This window comes from Bufo bufo, chromosome 3, assembly GCF_905171765.1.
Source record: "Bufo bufo chromosome 3, aBufBuf1.1, whole genome shotgun sequence".
NCBI lineage: Eukaryota > Metazoa > Chordata > Amphibia > Anura > Bufonidae > Bufo > Bufo bufo.
Genome location: NC_053391.1, coordinates 144,959,686 through 144,978,769, shown reverse-complemented (window position 1 = coordinate 144,978,769; position 19,084 = coordinate 144,959,686). Strand labels below are relative to the sequence as shown.

The 19,084-nt window shown below is 43.6% G+C and overlaps 1 protein-coding gene across 2 annotated transcripts in view; it reads right to left on the bottom strand.

Moving 5' to 3' along the window:
• MAP3K15 (mitogen-activated protein kinase kinase kinase 15) overlaps window positions 1–19,084 on the bottom strand; it is a 177,641-nt gene that overhangs the window by 36,873 nt on the left and 121,684 nt on the right. For both annotated transcript variants that reach the window (XM_040423677.1, XM_040423678.1), the window contains 4 exons: window positions 16,862–16,969; window positions 6,307–6,356; window positions 3,475–3,570; window positions 1,430–1,517 (listed from right to left, as the gene is read on the bottom strand). In XM_040423677.1, the coding sequence (XP_040279611.1) occupies window positions 1,430–1,517; window positions 3,475–3,570; window positions 6,307–6,356; window positions 16,862–16,969 (342 nt within the window). The remainder of the gene's footprint in view (window positions 1–1,429; window positions 1,518–3,474; window positions 3,571–6,306; window positions 6,357–16,861; window positions 16,970–19,084) is intronic.

Below are 19,084 nucleotides of genomic sequence, written 5' to 3'. Positions count from 1 at the left end.
GCTACAGGGAGTGCGGTATCCAGCGGTAGTGCCAGGATTCCGCTTACGCTATAGGACGTATGTATCCAGTGGTAGGGTAAAGAAATTTTGCCAGAATGGCGTGGGAACTAGGTTCAGAAGGACCCGATAGCTCCAAGGGTTAATAATATATAAATATATATATATTTTTTCTTTTTTAGCTCAATTCTAACAAAACAGAGCTAGGGAAACTGAACCCACATCCGTCTGTACTAATAACCAGCACTGTAAGCCTCAGCAGAGAGCCAAGTAAGCTCTTTCCTCAGGACAGTAGTCCTGAGGCAAGGAAGTGGTTAAGCAGAAAGCAGGGGCAGAGCTAATTGGGCAGCTGGTGGGGATTAAAGCAAAGCCAGGGGCGTTTTTTTTATGCATGTGCAATGTTTCAGCTGAGTAGCCTTTTTCTTACAGCTACTCCAATGGCTTTTGAAGTCCTGCCTCTCCATACCAAGGGGGTGAGTTGGACCAAGCCCTCAGAAGGCGCTCACCCACTTAAGCTGCATCTCTGGGAGTAAGCGAAAGGTGGCCTGACATGAAGTCTCCCCTCCCAGGGGGAGGGACACCTGCCGAAACTGAGGCTTTAGGTGGAGGTATGCAGGCCTCCTTGGGGAATATTCACATGGGAAAACCTGAGGAGGAGGGAGGCGGAATGGGGCCTTGGGGACTGAAAGAATACTCACCCGTCTAGCGTTTTCTGCCCCTCTGGCTCCAGCCGGGTCACCAGCTTCGGTGTGTTACCCCTTGGTGAGGGTAGCTACACCGGTAACAGAGGGGACTTAGCAGAGGCCGGACCTGTGACCCGAAAGCTGGCGGGATACAGAGGCTTTAGGAACCTCTGGTCCTCCTTGTCTTCTGGAGACCAGGAATGAGCAGCGGGCTTGGGGACCCCCTGGACTCCTGTCTCTTGGGTGGGAACGCAGGCAGCTTGGAGACTGCCATCAGCCCAGCTAAAGGAAAGAAAAAATAAAAATAAAAAATCATCAGACCTACAAAGCAGGGAGGTCTGCCTCCTACGGATACTAAGCTAAAACTGATTAGCTCAGTGTCTGCATGAGGAATATAGCTGAGAGGAGGAGCTAACACTTTTTTTTGCTTAGTGTCGCCTCCTAGTGGCAGCAGCTATACCCATGGTCTTCTGTGTCCCCCCAATGATACGAGCGAGAAATGTCTATCAGCAACAATCATTTCTTGTAAAAGGGCCTTTTTTTAAAGGGTTTCTGTCACCAGAATAAACCCTACTAAGCTAGCTGACATTAGCGATGTGCTAATGTCAGCTGAACCTAACTAGCCCATTCCTACATTTACCTATGCCCCTGTTACTCCAGAAATATAACTTTTATAATATGAAAATGCCGACTCTATTGGAACCACTCAGGTGTTATACGTACTCATGCCTCTATACACATCTACTCACCTCTAATGTATCACCATCTGCTTCACCCTCCAGCTCTACTGTGCTGCCTACAACATCAGTGATGATTTCTTTAACAAGAGTACAAAACCTTTAAAAATAGCAAAATTATTTGTTAAATCCTAAACACAACATAAAAGACAGGTAAATTACTGATAAAACATAAATGTAGAAGATCAGCAGCTGCACGTACATCACACTTCCTGCCACAATTCCAGCCTAAAACTCGTACAGATTACTGTACAGGACCCGAAGTTACACCAACATATCAAAGAAGGCAAGTGACTAGAGTGAGGTCTCGCTGGGCAAGTCAGATAAGTTAGAAGATTTCAGCTCTGAAGCTTGCAGAAATACAGATGCAGATCTGGGCTGTAATGGCTATAACTGGTACTTACTCAGTTATTAGGATTTTTATGTAGACTATGGGAGGGATTGATCAAGAGGGTAATATTTGAAATCAGTTTTTCTTCAGTCTGCATGGGGTACTTTGCACCAAATTGATCAAATGTCGCCTGGTGTTTGTTAAATTTGGCGCATCTTTAAACCTGACACTTGTCTAGAAATACTACTTCCATTTTCCTACACTACTTTTTTAGCGACTTTTAAAAAAAGTCTCGGTGATAAATCTGGCCAACCATGATAAATACAGATAAACCATGACCCTTTCACCACCCACTTTTCAAAATTGGAGTAAGGCCAAGTTCACACTTTAGTTATTGTGAGCCAAAACCAGGTGTGACTCAAAAGCACAGAACAGGTGCAGATCTTTCCATTATACCTTATCTCTGAGTAGGCTTCACTACTGGTTTTGGCTCACAATAACTGATGCAAATAACTGACCAAAAAACTGAAGCGTAAACTCAGCCTAAGGGCTCATTCAGCAGACTGTGCCGTGTTTTGCAATCCACAAATTGCAGATCCGCAAAACACTGATATCGGCCGTGTGCGTTCCGCCTTTTGCTTAATGCACAGGGTCGGCACTATATAGAAAATGCCTATTCTTGTCCGCGATTGTGGACGAGGATAGGACATGCTCTATATTTTTTGCAGGGCCGTGGAACAGAACTACAGATGCGGACAGCACACGGCGTGCTGTGCACATCTTTTGCGGCCCCATGGATGCTGGACTCATTCATGCGGTCGAGTGAATGAGCCCTAAGTGGTGTAAAAATGTTGCAAAATGTTGGATCCAAAAAATTTGATTTCATGTTGAACATATTCATTTAATTAGCAAGAACTAGAATACATATCCACGAAAACTCTACAAGAACCAAAGCATAAACATGACTGTCGGCCAGATTAAGAACTTTTAATTAGGCATATACAAAGAGCCTCTGTCCCCTAGGTAGACAAACGTCTATGAAAATTTCCATGAGAAAAAGTCGGCCGTGTTTGTATTTCTATTGCCAGAACTTTCCTGACTGACATGTGAAGCTTCTGACATTGGTGTGAAAAACGTTCACCTAGTTGTCACCACTTCAGATGTGTGGCGTTCTCATTCAGAATTCTGTGGAGTATTCCAGCACAAACATACAGAATCTAATCAGGGTCAGAAATGTGTCCATGGAAGAACACAAACCCTGTCCTCTACCATATGCCCGAAGTCCAACCACTATCTTCATCTTATACAATCATAATTCTATCCCCTCAATACTGAGCTGATCACACAAACATTTTAGTTTCTATTTTTCATACGATTCTGAAACGTATAGCGATTTTTATTTTAGATGGAAATAATCGGGAAATATAAATCCCATGGTTACCAGCTATTTCTGAATAATCTTGGTCTCCTAAATGGATAACAAGCTATGTGACAACGTGCCCATGAGGTTGTCACACAATTATTCACAATAGAGAAATTATTACACATTTTTTACACATAGTTAAGAAAGACAAAATAAATCACAACTCGGGAACTTGTATTGCCATGTAATAGGTCAATAACTTTATAGTCGAGTCAGTGCTAATCTTTTTGTTCACACTTTCCTCCATAGACCATTGCTGGTTTAGGATCGTTGGGATAAGAAGATTCCGAAATATGTATTCACCTATTGCACTGGTCCTCGGTGGAAAAGTAGATTTGAAAGTCGTCAGAATTGTCATGAACATACAGGAAGCAACAACGTTCATCAAACTTCGAAATGCTGCAGAAAGAAAAAAAAACGGTTTCATAATTTTCATTTCATTCAGCTTCCACCTTCAGTATTTTGCGTATTTATCTGCAGCGGTTGTCATCGGTTAATGGATCCTTTGTCTGACTTACTAACAATCAGGAGTCCAAGTTGCATTCAAGTCACATTAGTAGCCACTAGGATGCCTACCACGGGAAAACGGTGCATCTTCAACGGTCTGCAAACATGCCATTGATGTCATCACTATACACATTCTCCAATCCTTCCACTCCCATAATCACTTCCTTCCATATGCTACAGTACCTCTTCAACGTCTCTTAAAGGGGGTTGTCCTGGAATACTTGAAGCCTGCCTCCACTATTGAAAGATTCATATCTGGTCCTGCGCACTGGCACGGCTTGATCACCTGCTCCGTTACAGCCAACCACTGGCTTCAGGGGTGATGTGTCACTGGTGAAGTCAGTCACTGGCTGCAGCAGACCAGGTGACCATGCCCATCCCAGAACATCTGCAACAAATCTGCCGAAAATCCACGTTACGTCATACTGCAGATTTGCCATGGATTTCACCCTATGCATTTAAAAGGATGAAATCAGCAGTGGAAATCCACAGTACAACTGACATGCTCTGGATTTAAAGGGGATCTAACACCATGACAATGCAGTGTAATCTGCAGGCAGCTGTCACTACCAGAGCTTTGGGACGTTCTCACAGCTCTGTTTCTCCACCCCTGTGATGATGTCACTACTAGAGCTGGGAGGAGTTCTCACTACTCTGTTTACTTTTGGTTTCTTTCACCACAGCTGTCCTTCATGTGTTTGATTTTCCTCTCTTTATATCACCCCTCCTCCTATGATAGGATGTGGATTATAGTTCTCACTTCAGTTGTAGCTCTGGCTTTAGTTTCTTCACTTGTAGCTATCAGTTCACTGGACCTGTGTTCTGCTGCAGCTAGCACTCCGGATATTGCCAGCCTGTCCTTGGATCCGTCTTCTCTGCGGCTGCAACACCGTCAGCTAAGTGTGCAGACATTGTTGTGTTCCTGTTTATTTTCTGACTGGATCTGAGGTGGCCACGGTTCCCTCCATATACTGAGTAGGGCACTGGTGGCCGTGCCCCTTCCACTATTGTAGGGGTTACAGTGGTCATTAGTCTTAGGCACGTGGGCATGCCTCTTTCCGCCATTTGGATCCGGGCATGTGCTTTAGCAGAATAGGGAGAGCGTTGAGGGTCGGACAGGGGTCACCCGTTATCCTCCCTAGTTCTGGGTCCAGTCAGTAGCTCTGTACTGTGTATTACTATTGTTGCCCACATACAGCCGTGACAGCAGCAGGGTATAGAACTGGAGGAGCAGAGCAGATTGATATATAGCTGTGATGGCTAACCTCCGGCACTCCAGCTGTGGTAAAACTACAACTCCCAAGATGCACACTTTTCTATGGAGTTCTGAAAACAGCTAGGCAAGTGTGCATCTTGGGAGTCGTAGTTTTACCACAGCTGGAGTGCCAGAGGCTAGCTATCACGGATATATAGTTTTGTGGGAAACTATTCAGTATAACCTGTACTTCATTCATGAAAATTCCTGCTCTTTCTAAATTTGAAGTCGATGAGGTGGTCCTGTCAGTGATAGACAGCTATCTCTGTATATACAGTCATAAAGGGAAGGCTGTCAATCACTGATAGGACCGCCTCCTTGACTTTAAAGTCCAGAAAGAGCAGGAATTTAAAATTCAAGTTTTACTGAATCTTTTCCCATATAACTATATATCGATCTGCTCAGCTCCTCCTGATCTATAACAATGTCTGCAGCTCGGAAACCATGTTCCACGTGACAAGTTTCCATACCACAGGTCAATTTCGCTACAGAAGTTTCCTACAGCATGTGGATATCATATATATTACTTTATTAATAACTTCATCTGGTATGGTGCTGACTTCAGGTTGTGCTGTTGCTGGAAAGTGATGGGGCCACAGCCACCCCTTATTCTTAGAATCGGTAAGGGGTGTCTAAGTCACGCTTAGGCCTCATGCACACGACAGTTGTTTTTTGCGTCCGCAAAAAAAACGGATGCGGCATCCGTTTTTTTTTTTGGAGGATCCGTTTTTTTCCACAGATCCCTTGTAATAAATGCCTATCCTTGTCCGCAAATGTGAAAAAAGTAGGACATGTACTATTTTTTTTGCTGAAGGGAAACACGGACAACGGACGCGGAATACAAATGGATGAACTATCAGCATTTGTTTGCTGACCCATTGAAATGAATGGGTCCCCATCCTATCCGCAAAAAAAATGGAACGGAGGCCGAGAAAAACAACTGTCGTGTGCATGAGGCCTTAGACTTTGTTTTGTCAGATGACACAAGTGTTACCTGGTGGTTCTTAAAGGGGTTTGTCCAAGTTAAATAAAAACTTGGGCAGCCATTGTAAATTATCTAAAAAGGCAAAATAATCAGTACTTACCCATTTTCCTATTCCTATACTGACCTATAATGGACACTTTCCAGTTGTTGTTTTTTTTTTGTTGGCCCCTAGAAATCAATGTCTCCTATAACTGTATAAAATTACGTGAGTGATTCTACAGCAAAACAACAAACATAAACCTGTCATTTTCCTCCTTACATACAGTCCCATCACTGTTTGCTAACAGTACACACTTTGATAAAAAAACAGGAAGACACCAGCTGAGCTTTCTGCTATCATCTCCTGATATGGTAACTTATACAGCATTGCTTGGTCTGTTTCTTTTACCTTATGCCTCTGATGGAAGACGCAGTGAAGTTCCACTCATGAATCCCCTTCTGAAATAATCAGGTCAACAGAAATCGTAAGAATAAAACATAACTTGTGTGGAAACAGCCACATCATTTTATAGCAGAATGAAATCTATAGCGAGGGTCACAATTAGTAACATAGTAAAAAAGTTTATAAGGCTGAAAAAAAAAAAAAAAGATGATATCCGTCCATCCAGTTCGGCCTGTTAGGCCCCTTTCACACGGGCGAGAAATCCACGCGGGTGCAATGCGTGAGGTGAACCCATTTCACCCGCACTGAATCCGGACCCATTCACTTCAATGGGTCTGTTCAGATGAGCGGTGATTTTCACGCATCACTTGTGCGTTGCGTGAAAATCTCAGCAGGTTCTATATTCTGCGTTTTTCATGCAAAGCAGGCCCCATAGAAACTAATAGGAATGCTTGAAAATCGCAAGCAAGTGCGGATGCAATGCAATTTTCATGCATGGTTGCTAAGGAGACGAGGGATGAGTTACCCGGGACCCCATTTATTTTACTATTTTCCATTATAACATGGCTATAATGGAAAATATACTTCAATTACTCTTACCGGTAATATGTTTTCCATGAGCCCATGACAGCACCTGTGAGAGATCCTCCTCCTTCCGGACAGGAAACAGGAACTTCCCAGATCTTTAAATTGGTCCCATGCCTTCCACCTTCAGTATTTGACAAGATTCCTGGGACCAGCAACACACCTATATATAGTGAAAACTAACAACATAGGCGAGAAAACATAATAGAAAAAAACTCTGCGCCAAATATATGCCAGGCATATCTCTTCTTTGGCACCATACTAAAGAGTAAATTTCTCTCTTTTTCTCTTTTTTTTTTTTTTTTTTTTCATCATCATTCTTTATAAAAAATATTATTATTTTATTTCCTTTTTTTTTTTTTTTTTTTTTTATATTAAGGGAGGGAATTATGTAGGTGCTGTCATGGGCTCATGGAAAACATATTACCGGTAAGAGTAATTGAAGTATTTCCATTACGCCCCATGACAGCACCTGTGAGAGACTAGACTAGATAACTATTAGGGAGGGACTACAGCCTGCAGCACCTTTCTCCCAAAAGACATATCCTGCACAGATGAAAGGTCCAACCTGTAGTGCTTGTAAAACGTAGAGGGGGAACTCCACGTTGCAGCCCTGCAGATTTGTTCTATGGTAGCACACCCTTTTTCTGCCCAGGAAGAGGCTACTGCCCTGGTGGAATGGGCTGAAAAATCTGAAGGGACCTGACAATCTGATAGTGAATATGCCAAACCTATCGCTCTCTTGATCCATCTGGCTAAGGTACGGCTTGTAACCTTTGAGCCCCTGTTCTGACCCTGAAATTGAACAAAGAGTTGCGGGGTCTTTCTAAAGTCCTTCGTAGACTCTAAATACGCACAGACACACCTTCTAACGTCTAAAGTATGAAAGGATCTTTCTCCTTCATTCTTTGGGTCCTGACAAAAGGAAGGGAGAACTATCTCCTGAGACTTATGGAATACCGACACTACTTTGGGCAGGAACGCAGGGTCTGGTTTGAAAACAATCCTATCCTCCAGAATCTGAGTATATGGTGGGGAAGAGGACAAGGCGGACAGCTCTCCTACTCGTCTGGCAGATGTAATGGCCACTAAAAATACGGTCTTATAGGACAACATCTTTAAGGGGATGTCCCCCAGAGGCTCAAACGGAGCCTTGGTTAGAGCAGAAAGAACCAGGTTAAGGTCCCATGGGGCTGACTTAGATTTAACTATAGGACATAGTCTAGAGGACCCCCTAATGAACCTTTTGACCCAAGGATGAGTAGCCAATCGAAAGTCAAACAGGACACTCAGTGCTGAGACCTGCACCTTGAGAGTACTGGGTTTAAGCTTTTTGTTAAGGCCTTCCTGCAAAAAGTTCAAAATTAACGGGATGTTGGGTGAGTTCAAGTCTAAGCCTGGACCTGCAAACCGAAGGAAGGTTTTCCATACTCTCAGATAGATTTCGGAGGTGACTTTTTTCCTACTTGCCAGGAGAGTCCCAATGACTTGTTCTGATAGGCCTCTAGACCTGAAGAATGTCCTCTCAAAATCCAAGCTGTCAGGTGGAGGTTCTTGACTTCCGGATGACGTAGAGGGCCCCGATATAATAGGTCCTGTCTTTCTGGAAGCACCCAGGGATCGACTATTGATAGTCTCCTCAACCAAGCAAACTAAACTCTTTTTGGCCAGAATGGTGCTATTAGTATCACTGTAGCCTGTTCCCCCCTGATCTTCTGGATCACTCTGGGCAATAGGGTGATGGGAGGGAAAGCATAGACTAGGCCCTTCAGATTTATCATCAGCCTGTTGGGCTTGGGGACCAGAAATGGGGTTGAATAAAAACCCTCTCCTTGTTCGTCCTTTGGGACTGGAACAAGGACTACCTTCTCCAGGAGGTTGTTTATTTCCTCCGAAGGTGTCACCTGTTTTGGAGGATTTTGGTTTAATAAAGTAATTTTGAATGTCCTGGGTGGTAGTCTCTTGAAGTCTAGGCGATAGCCTTCCCTTATAACATCCTTTATCCAGGCGCTTGCGGTAATATTTCGCCCGGCCGGAAAAAATAAGGAAAGACGACCGCCTAATTGGGGTCTGGCGTCATTGTTGAGTGGAACTTGATGTTTGAGGTCTGGATTTAAACAGCACACCTTTGGATTTATTAGAACTCCACTCCCTCCTTATCTTTTGATCCCCAAAACCTTTCCTTCTTTCATTGATCCGAAATGGCTTCCCCTGTTTAGGAAATGACGGTGCTGGAAATCCTTTTTTCTTATCAGATGCCTTAACCAAAATATCATCTAAGGCTGACCCAAACAAAAAATCTCCTTGGCAAGGGAGGGCACAGAGCTTAGATTTTGAAGCTACATCGCCCTTCCACCCTTTCAACCATAACGACCTTCTGGCTGAATTGGACAATGCAGCCGCCTTAGCGGAAAGCCTCAATGCATCAGCAGAGGCATCAGAGATGAAATCCACTGCACTGGACATAGTTGGTATAGCCTCCAGCAGCTGATCCCTAGGAGTCTTGTTCTCTATATGAGACTCTAATTCCTCCAACCAGAGCTTTAATGACCTTGCCACCGAGGTAGTCGCTAAATTGGTTTAAAGGCAGAAGTGGAAGCTTCCCAATTCTTCCTTAAGTACGCATCAGCCCTTTTGTCCATGGGATCTGTAAGGGACCCTAAATCCTCAAACGGGAGAGCTGACTTCTTATTTATCTTAGCTACGGAAGCGTCTACCTTCGGTACCTCCTGCCAAGCTGATACTTCTTGATCGTCAAAGGGGTACTTTCTCCTGACCGCTCTAGGGATAAAGAATTTTTTATCAGGCTTCTCCCATTCGCGTCTAATCAGGTCCTTGATACAGTCCTGAATGGGGAACACCCTAGACCAGCGATGGCAAACCTTTTAGAAACAGAGTGCCCAAACTGCAACCCAAAACCCACTTATTTATCGCAAAGTGCCAACACAGCAATTTAACCTGAATACTACAGTCCAATATAGTATATTTTCCATGTACTTTACATTTAGCTATAATAGCCTGCCTACATTCAGTGCTCTGCCTGTGCCGATGAATGGCAGGAAAAGACTTAGGGTACTTTCACACTAGCATTTTCCGGCACTGAGTTCCGTCCTAGGAGCTCAATACTGGAAAAGAACTTATCAGTTTCATCCTAATGCATTCTGAATTAAGAGCATCCGTTCTGTATGCATCAGGATGTCTTCAGTTCAGTCAATCTAACGGTATTTGGCCAGAGAAAATACCACAGCATGCTACAGTATTTTCTCCGTCCAAAATTCCGGAACACTTGCAGGAATGCCGGATCCAGCATTATTTTCCAATAAAATGCATTAATGTCGGATCCGGCACCAAGTGTTCCGTCAAAACGGATCCGGATTTCCGGTCTGCGCATGTGCAGACCTTTAAAAATGCAAAAAAAAAAATACCGGATCCGTTTTTCCGGATGACACCGGAGAGACTGATCCGGTGTTTCAATGCATTTGTTAGACAGATCCGCATCCAGATCCATCTACAAATGCTATCCGTTTGCACACGGATTTCCGCATCCGGCAGGCAGTTCCGGCGACTGAACTGCCTACCGGATCTTCACAACGCAAGTGTGAAAGTACCCTAAGGCATATTGGTACCCCATACACTTTTTCCAGGGTGCGGGTGCCCACAGAGAGGGCTCTGAGTGCCGCCTCTGGCACCCGTGCCATAGGTTCGCCACCACTGCCCTAGACCTTTTAGGCTTTAGGCTCTCAAACATTAGCTCTGGTCTAGACCTGGACTCCTTTTCTTCCTCAAGCTCCATCGTGGATCTAACTGCCTTCAATAGTAGATCTGTATTTTCCGCTCTAAATAACGGCTTCCCTGTCAAATCCTCAGAGGAGGAATCTGAGTCTGCAATAGCGCCCTCCTCAGACCCAGAGTCCATAGAATCCTCCACTATCGCCTTTTGGGCCCTCTTATGCCTGGATGAGCTAGGCAGGGATTTTTTAAACTCCTCCACAGAAGAACGTACTTCATTTTTAACTAAATCTTGGATACTTTGCAATAAAGATGGCGACTCCTCTGCCACTAACTTATCCAGACATGATTGACAACATGTTTTTGGGTAAGACGGATCCAACTTCCGCTTGCAAATTCCACACTCTTTAGCTCTTTTGTGGGAAGCTTTCTTTGGGGCTTCTTTAACCTGCATTTAATAAAACAGCCCAATCAGTCTAATCTGACCATAATAATAACTCCCCGAAGGGAGATGGTGGGGGTTAACCCCTCTTACCCCCAGGAGTACCATGCTTGGTTCCGAAAGCTGCTCCTGTCTGTCGGTGCGCTGTTGTACTTCCCCCTCTTCTTGCATGATAATGCTGCCTCAAGGGGGGCCAAAGGAGGGCTGCAGGTGCCGCCTGGCGTCCGGTCCGGTCAGTATCTGCCTGCTGCTGCTCCCTCCACGCTGGCTGGCCGGCGCTCCCTTTTTCAAATGGGCCGCGCAGCGCCCGCCATGTTTAAGCTCCTCCCCTTCCGGCCAGTGGAACGCACGCGTCACCTCCGGTGCGACGCGCACGCCCAGCTCAGCCAGCCTCAATGAGAGGAGAAGACGAACCTCCCCCCTCACGCCGCAACTTCGCCGGCAGGCAGGGTCACAAGGCAGCAACAGGATTCCCCCCATGGCACCGAAGAAGGGAAAAAACAGCAGACGCCGGGCTTCTCAGCGGCTCCTAGTGGAGACTTACGCCGACAGGTACCTCCACTAGGTTTCGTTTTAACCCTAGAGATCCTGCAGCCGAAAATAGACCTGGAAAGAAATCCTCCTGTCCCTGGACAGGAAACAGGAAAGAACTGAAGGTGGAAGGCATGGGACCAATTTAAAGATCTGGGAAGTTCCTGTTTCCTGTCCGGAAGGAGGAGGATCTCTCACAGGTGCTGTCATGGGGCGTAATGGAAAAAAACATTCTTTAATTCCGAATGCTAAGTAAAAGGTCCATTGTGGGGTTAAAAATAAAAATAAATTTAACTCACCTCATCCACTTGATCGCGCAGCCGGGCTCGTCTTCTTTCTTCTTCTTCTTGCAGGACCTGGCTGGAAAAGGACCTGCACTGACGTCACCGCGCTCACCACGTGGTGAGCGCGATGACGTCACCAAAGGTCCTTTTCCAGCCAGGTCCTGCACGAAGACAGAAGACGAGCCCGGCTGCGCGATCAAGTGGATGCGGCGAGTTACATATTTATTTATTTTTTTTACCCCACAATGGACCTTTTACTTAGCATTCTGAATTAAAGAATGCCATTTTAACCATGTTATAATGGAAAATAATAAAATATACAGAACACCGATCCCAAACCCAAACTTCAGTGAAGAAGTCCGGGTCTGGGTACCACAGCCAGTTTTTTATCACGTGCGTGCAAAACTCATTGCACCCGCGCGATAAAAACTGAACATCGGAATGCAATCGCAGTCAAAACTGACTGCAATTGGGTACCTACTCGCACGATTTTCCCTGATCTCAGACGCAACGCATCCGGACCTAATCCGGACACGCTCATCTGCAAGGGGCCTTATCCTGCAAGTTGATCCAAAGGAAGGCAAAAAAAAAACAACTGTGAGGTAGAAGACAAAAAATTCCTTCCCAACCCCAATCAGAATAACTCCCTGGATCAATTGCTCTCCTGTTAATTATTTAAATTGTTGCCGACTCTTAATGACCCCGCTACCTTTTCTATGTAGGACAGAAAATGATCATGATGTTTTAGTAGGGGGAGCCTTGTGATGGGAACATGGGAAACAGAAAGGGCCTCAAGTGGCTGTAGGCTGCCTTAAAGGGAATGTATCGCCTATATATATATTTTTTTAATTAAAACTAAATAGTGCAGCATAAAAAAAAACTCTTAAAAATACATTTACCAAGTCATTTTCCAATGACCTATTCGCTGAGGTGACATCAAGGCTTTATTGTAGCCACATACCTCTAGTGAACTGATCAGGACAAATAAAATGTGCATATGTGATATGGATTCTTTATAGGGTAGATAATGCATATTTATATTTTTTTTATATTACCTTTAAAACATTCAATTAGATACAGTCAGGTCCATAAATATTGTGACATAAACACAATTTTAACATTTTGGGCTCTATACACCACCACAATGAATTTGAAATGAAACAAACAAGATGTGCTTTAACTGCAGACTGTCAGCTTTAATTTGAGGGTATTTACATCCAAATCAGGTGAACGGTGTAGGAATTACAACAGTTTGAATATGTGCCTACCACTTGTTAAGGGAGCAAAAATAATGGGACAATTGACTTCTCAGCTGTTCCATGGCCAGGTGTGTGTTATTCATTATCCCAATTACAATGAGCAGATAAAAGGTCCAGAGTTCATTTCAAGTGTGCTATTTGCATTTGGAATCTGTTGCTGACAACTCTCAAGATGTGATCCAAAGAGCTGTCACTATCAGTGAAGCAAGCCATCATTAGGCTGAAAAAACAAAACAAACCCATCAGAGGGACAGCAAAAACATTAGGCATGGCCAAAACAACTGTTTGGAACATTCTTAAAAAGAAGGAATGCACCGGTGAGCTAAGCAACACCAAAGGACCCGGAAGACCACAGAAAACAACTGTGTTGGATGACCGAAGAATTCTTTCCCTGGTGAAGAAAACACCCTTCACAACAGTTGGCCAGATCAAGAACACTCTCCAGGAGGTAGGTGTATGTGTGTCAAAGTCAACAATCAAGAGAAGACTTCACCAGAGTGAATACACAGGGTTCACCACAAGATGTAAACCATGGTGAGCCTCAAAAACAGGAAGGCCAGATTAGAGTTTGCCAAACGACATCTAAAAAAGCCTTCACAGTTCTGGAACAATATCCTATGGATAGATGAGACCAAGATCAACTTGTACCAGAGTGATAGGAAGAGAAGAGTATGGAGAAGGAAAGGAACTGCTCGTGATCCTAAGCATACCACCTTATCAGTGAAGCATGGTGGTGGTAGTGTCATGGCGTGGGCATGTATGGCTGCCAATGGAACTGGTTCTCTTGTATTTATTGATGATGTGACTGCTGACAAAAGCAGCAGGATGAATTCTGATGTGTTTTGGGCAATATTATCTACTCATATTCAGCCAAATGCTTCAGAACTCATTGGATGGCGCTTCACAGTGCAGATGGACAATGACCCAAAGCATACTTCAAAAGCAACCAAACAGTTTTTTAAGGGAAAGAAGTGGAATGTTATGCAATGGCCAAGTCAATCACCTGACCTGAATCCGATTGAGCATGCATTTCACTTGCTGAAGACAAAACTGAAGGGAAAATGCCCCAAGAACAAGCAGGAACTGAAGACAGTTGCAGTAGAGGCCTGGCAGAGCATCACCAGGGATGAAACCCAGCGTCTGGTGATGTCTATGCGTTCCAGACTTCAGGCTGTAATTCACTGCAAAGGATTTGCAACCAAGTATTAAAAAGTGAAAGTTTGATTTATGATTATTATTCTGCCCCATTACTTTTGGTCCCTAAACAAGTGGGAGGCACAAATGCAAACTGTTGTAATTCATACACCATTCACCTGATTTGGATGTAAATACCCTCAAATTAAAGCAGACAGTCTGCAGTTAAACCACATCTTGTTCGTTGCATTACAAATTCATTGTTGTGGTGTATAGAGCCAAAAATGTTAGAATTGTGTTGATGTCCCAATAATTATGGACTTGACAGTATATAGCCATGTATCACTCCTGACAAACAATCCACTGCATATTCATAACACCACAAATAAGGGTACTTTCACACTAGCGGCACAGACCTCTGGCAGGCTGTTCCATTGGGTTAACAGCCTGTCGGATCCGTCCTGCCGCTAGTGACCGTGTGCCCCCGGACTGCTGCTCCGGCCCCATTGACTATAATGGGGAAGTGGGGGGAATTCCGGCGGAGGCACGGCGAGAGGCTGCCGGAAAAAAACTACGACATGTTCTACATTTATTCCGGCAGCCTCTCGCCATGCACTGCTGTGCCTCCGCCGGAACTCCGCACTAGCGGCAGGACGGATCCTACAGGCTGTTCACCTGACGGAACTGCCTGCCGGAGGTCCGTGCTGCTAGTGTGAAAGTAGCCTAAAGTTTATGAAGTTGTATTACTTATTCATTAAAATCTCATGAAAAATATTCTATTTTTTTTTTTTTAAACCAGCACCTGGATCTGAATATTTTTGTAATTGCATGTAATTAAAAATGTAGTATAGCCACAAAGTTCTTCAATAAAATCTATCTGTACAGCGCCACCTGCTGTTTCTTCTTTTCCCTCTTTCTTGTCCACCTCGCTGAGGTCGCAGTTGCATCTTTCAACTGCCACCAGCTGTATCTATTGTAAAAAGCTGTGACCGTTACAGGGTGAGAGTTGCAGCAGAAAGGACAGACCCCCTGAGCTGCCCTCCTTAAGAAAATCTAGCAGAGCACTTGCAGAAATGAATGGGGAGACCTCTGGATCCATGTGAGGTACAGGACTGGTTCTAGCTTTGTTAGAAACAGATTGCCGTGTACTGTAGGATTTTCACTTTTTATAATAAAGAGGATTCTGATATTGATGGTCTATCCTCAGGATAGGTCATTAATATGAGATCGGTGGTGGTCCCACTCGATCAACTGTTTAAGGAAGCAGCTGTTCTCCCCGGAGCTCTGGTGATCGCCGCAGTCTCCTCGCAGCTTACGAAGCACAGTGCAGTCCATTTGATAGCAGCTGTATTTGCTATCACAACCCAACTCCACTTACTTGAAAGGGACTGAGATGCGCCTAGGCCATGTGACTGATGATATTCACTATATGTGGGATAGAGCTCAAATAAAATAAAATAAAAAAACTTTATTAGTATTCAGATTAAAATCTTGATAATTGTTTATCTGCCTCGGAGCATGTACAACAAACGAACCACACACCGTGCTCCAACCCCTTAACAAACTTTCTTTTCATGCGGTGTGGGTGGATAATAGCAGTGTTTGTGGTTCAATGTGAGGGTAGGGATATTTGGCACACTTGTATAGCAAGTAGCGATACAGTCTGCTTTACTGACCTAGTGCCGGGGGCTACTGGCTGCTGCACGCATGACACCAGTGGCGTGCAGCCATTAAGGTCTACTTGTTATTTTGTTGTAACCGGCTTAAGCACACTGCGCCTTTACTCCTGATGAATGGCTGGTCACATCCAGCAGGGAAACGCATCGAGTAAGACGCTAGTTAGGTAGCCAGCTCTAAATGTAGCCAATTGTGGTGAGGGCTAATTGCAGAGGGATCATATAGGGCAACAGCGTCTTCAGTTAAATCCTGCTACTATTGACCTAACCTATATAGGCTAGCTCATTGGATCACAATTGCTGGAACATTGCATCAGTGTGCCAAATATATGTGGCAACATTGTATCTGGAATTGTATTTTGCTTATGATCTTAATGAGCACTAGGTCAGTAAAGCAGACTGTATCGCTACTTGCTATACAAGTGTGCCAAATATCCCTACCCGCACATTAAACCACAAACACTGCTATTATCCACCCACACCGCATGAAAAGAAAGTGTGTTAAGGGGTTGGAGCATGGTGTGTGGTTTGTTTGTTGTACATGCACAGAGGCAGATAGACAATTATCAAGATTTTAATCTGAATACTAATAAAGTTTTTTATTTTATTTTATTTGAGCTCTATCCCACATATAGTGAATAGATTCAAAGCTTGATAGACGCAAACTGTTCAAGACTCTTTCTAGTTAATCATGTGACTGATGAACATGACATCACATGGCCTAGGAAGGGGCTTAAGCGCTCACGGAGCACCATGGCCTCTTTATGCAGCTGATCGGAGGGGGTGCTGGGTGTCCGACCCCCGTCGATCTGACACTGATGACCTTTCCTGAGGAGAGGCCATCAATATCAGAATCCCAGAAAACTCCTTTAATCACAGGATAATCCCTTTAACCATTTTATTTCAGAATGAAGCTCTTACCAGTTCCACAGGGGACACATGCCATAATGAGACCGTCCTCTCTTCTGCTTCTTTATTTATTGAAACATATGATGGCTGATAAACCTTAGTGGGCTCCAAGACAAGAACCTATACAAGTGCAGAATAAGATAACGGAGATTTCACATATCAGTGTCCACAGAATACAAACATTCATGTGATTTATGACATTATTTCCTCAGACAGTATAGAGAAGTTAATTTCAGCTGTATTTACATGGGTGCATCTGCCATAGCAAGGAAATGTACATTCTGAATCTTTCCTTTAAAAACCGCTGTAGGTGTTTGACAAGCACAAATGAGAGAGTAAGAAGGCCTGATCAGTAGCAATAAGTCAGAGCAACTCAATTACAATGACTTGTACAAGAATTCTGCCACATTAACTAACTGTTCTGCCCAAGCTCACCTCGGCAGTGGGAAAAAGTACTTAACTGTTCTGCCGGAGATAAGCTCGGGCAGAAAGTGGAGGGGGGAGGGCTGCTTTAGATGTTGCTATCTCCTGAAGCCTGCAACTGGTCTTGTTTGAAAGCTGATATTCCAGGCTTTCATACAAGATAAAATGAGAGCATAAGTCCAAGCAACAGAGGAGAAATCACTGTTAGAAATAGAATCGTAAATAATTGTGGGTAAAACCTGCTTTTACTTTCACTTTCAGCTGCATTCACTGCATCCCGATTTCTAACAGTGATATCTTCCCATGTACTGAAGATAATGCTGTCATTCTGTTATTGTATGAAAGCTTGGAATGCCAAACCAGAGATATGAGCAGCTAAAGCAGCGCGCCCCCCCCCTTCAGTCTGGGGGAGAATAGGAGCAGCTGCAGAGCTGACAGGTTGCAGGAGGAGAGAAAAATTGTAAAAATATATAGAAATGTGGCATTATCACTGTACGGACTCGCATAGTAAAATTATGTTATTTTTACCCAACAGTGAATGCCGTAAAAGAAATTCCCCAAAATAATGTAAAAATTGCTTTTTTTTTTATCTTTCCCCCTAAAAATAAAATTGGCCCTTAAGGCTAAAATTAATTGTCACTAAGAGGTTAAAAATGCAATTGTGGCCCCTGAGGTGTGCACCAACAAGATTTACTGCAGACACACATTAAAAATCTACAATAAAAAAAAAGTGCAATTTTTGGGAGGGTTTTTCCAATTTTAACGGGACTGTTAGGAGGTTAAACACTGGGGATTCGTGCTTCAGCCATGGAGGTACGCTGTTGATTGCACTTGCATGACTGAAGCACAAGTCACCAGTATTTAATGCGGGAGAATTCTCATGCAAGTCATTCTGATTTAAAAAGCGAGTCGGACGACCAGTGAAACGTCTTCAAGAGAAAATACAATAAGTCCAGTTGCTCTTACTTATTACTACGGGTATTTCATGGGAACCTTCACAGACACAGGAAGGCTTGACCTGCTTCTCCCACCAGTTTGCATGCCACAAGAGGATCGATCAGGTTCAGTGATTTCTCTAGATCTCAAACATGTAACAAAGTGGCCATGCACTTCTATAGGCTTTTTCATTCATCCTTTCAGTTCCAGCTTTAGAAAAAAAATTCTTGCTATGGAATGCCCTTCCATTAACTGTAAGTGGATTCTAAAAACTTAAAATGTTAAAAAAGTGACTTCAAATGCACCACTGAAAAAAAATGAATGCCTACATAGCCAATGCCCTATATGTGCTATATGGTACGCTCCTGAAGAACAAAATCAAATTTTCAGTAAATCTTTTAGAATACAGTTTGTGTCTGTAGTAACAAGAATACATCTGATATAAACTCATTTCCACAGCTATAATAAGGGCTCATGCACATGAATGTATTTTCTTTCCATGTCCGTTCTGTTTTTTTGGCGGACCGTACGCGGAACCATTAATTTCAATAGGTCTGCAAAAAACCGGAAGTTACTCCATGTGCATTCTGTTTCCGTATGTCTGTTCTGCCAAAAATTAGAACCTGTCCCATTATTGTCCGCATCACAGACAAGGATAGGACTGTTCTATTAGGGGCCAGCTGTTCCGTTCCGCAAAATATGGAATGCACACGGATGTCATCCGTTTTTTGCGGACTGCAAAATACATACGGTCGTGTGCATGAGCACTAAATCCATTAACTGATTTGGTTTGCAGAAGCTTAAAAATTTTCAATTTTAAATGATTTTCCTACTTCTGAATAAGGTAGAAATTATTTTATGGTACACTGTGCATAA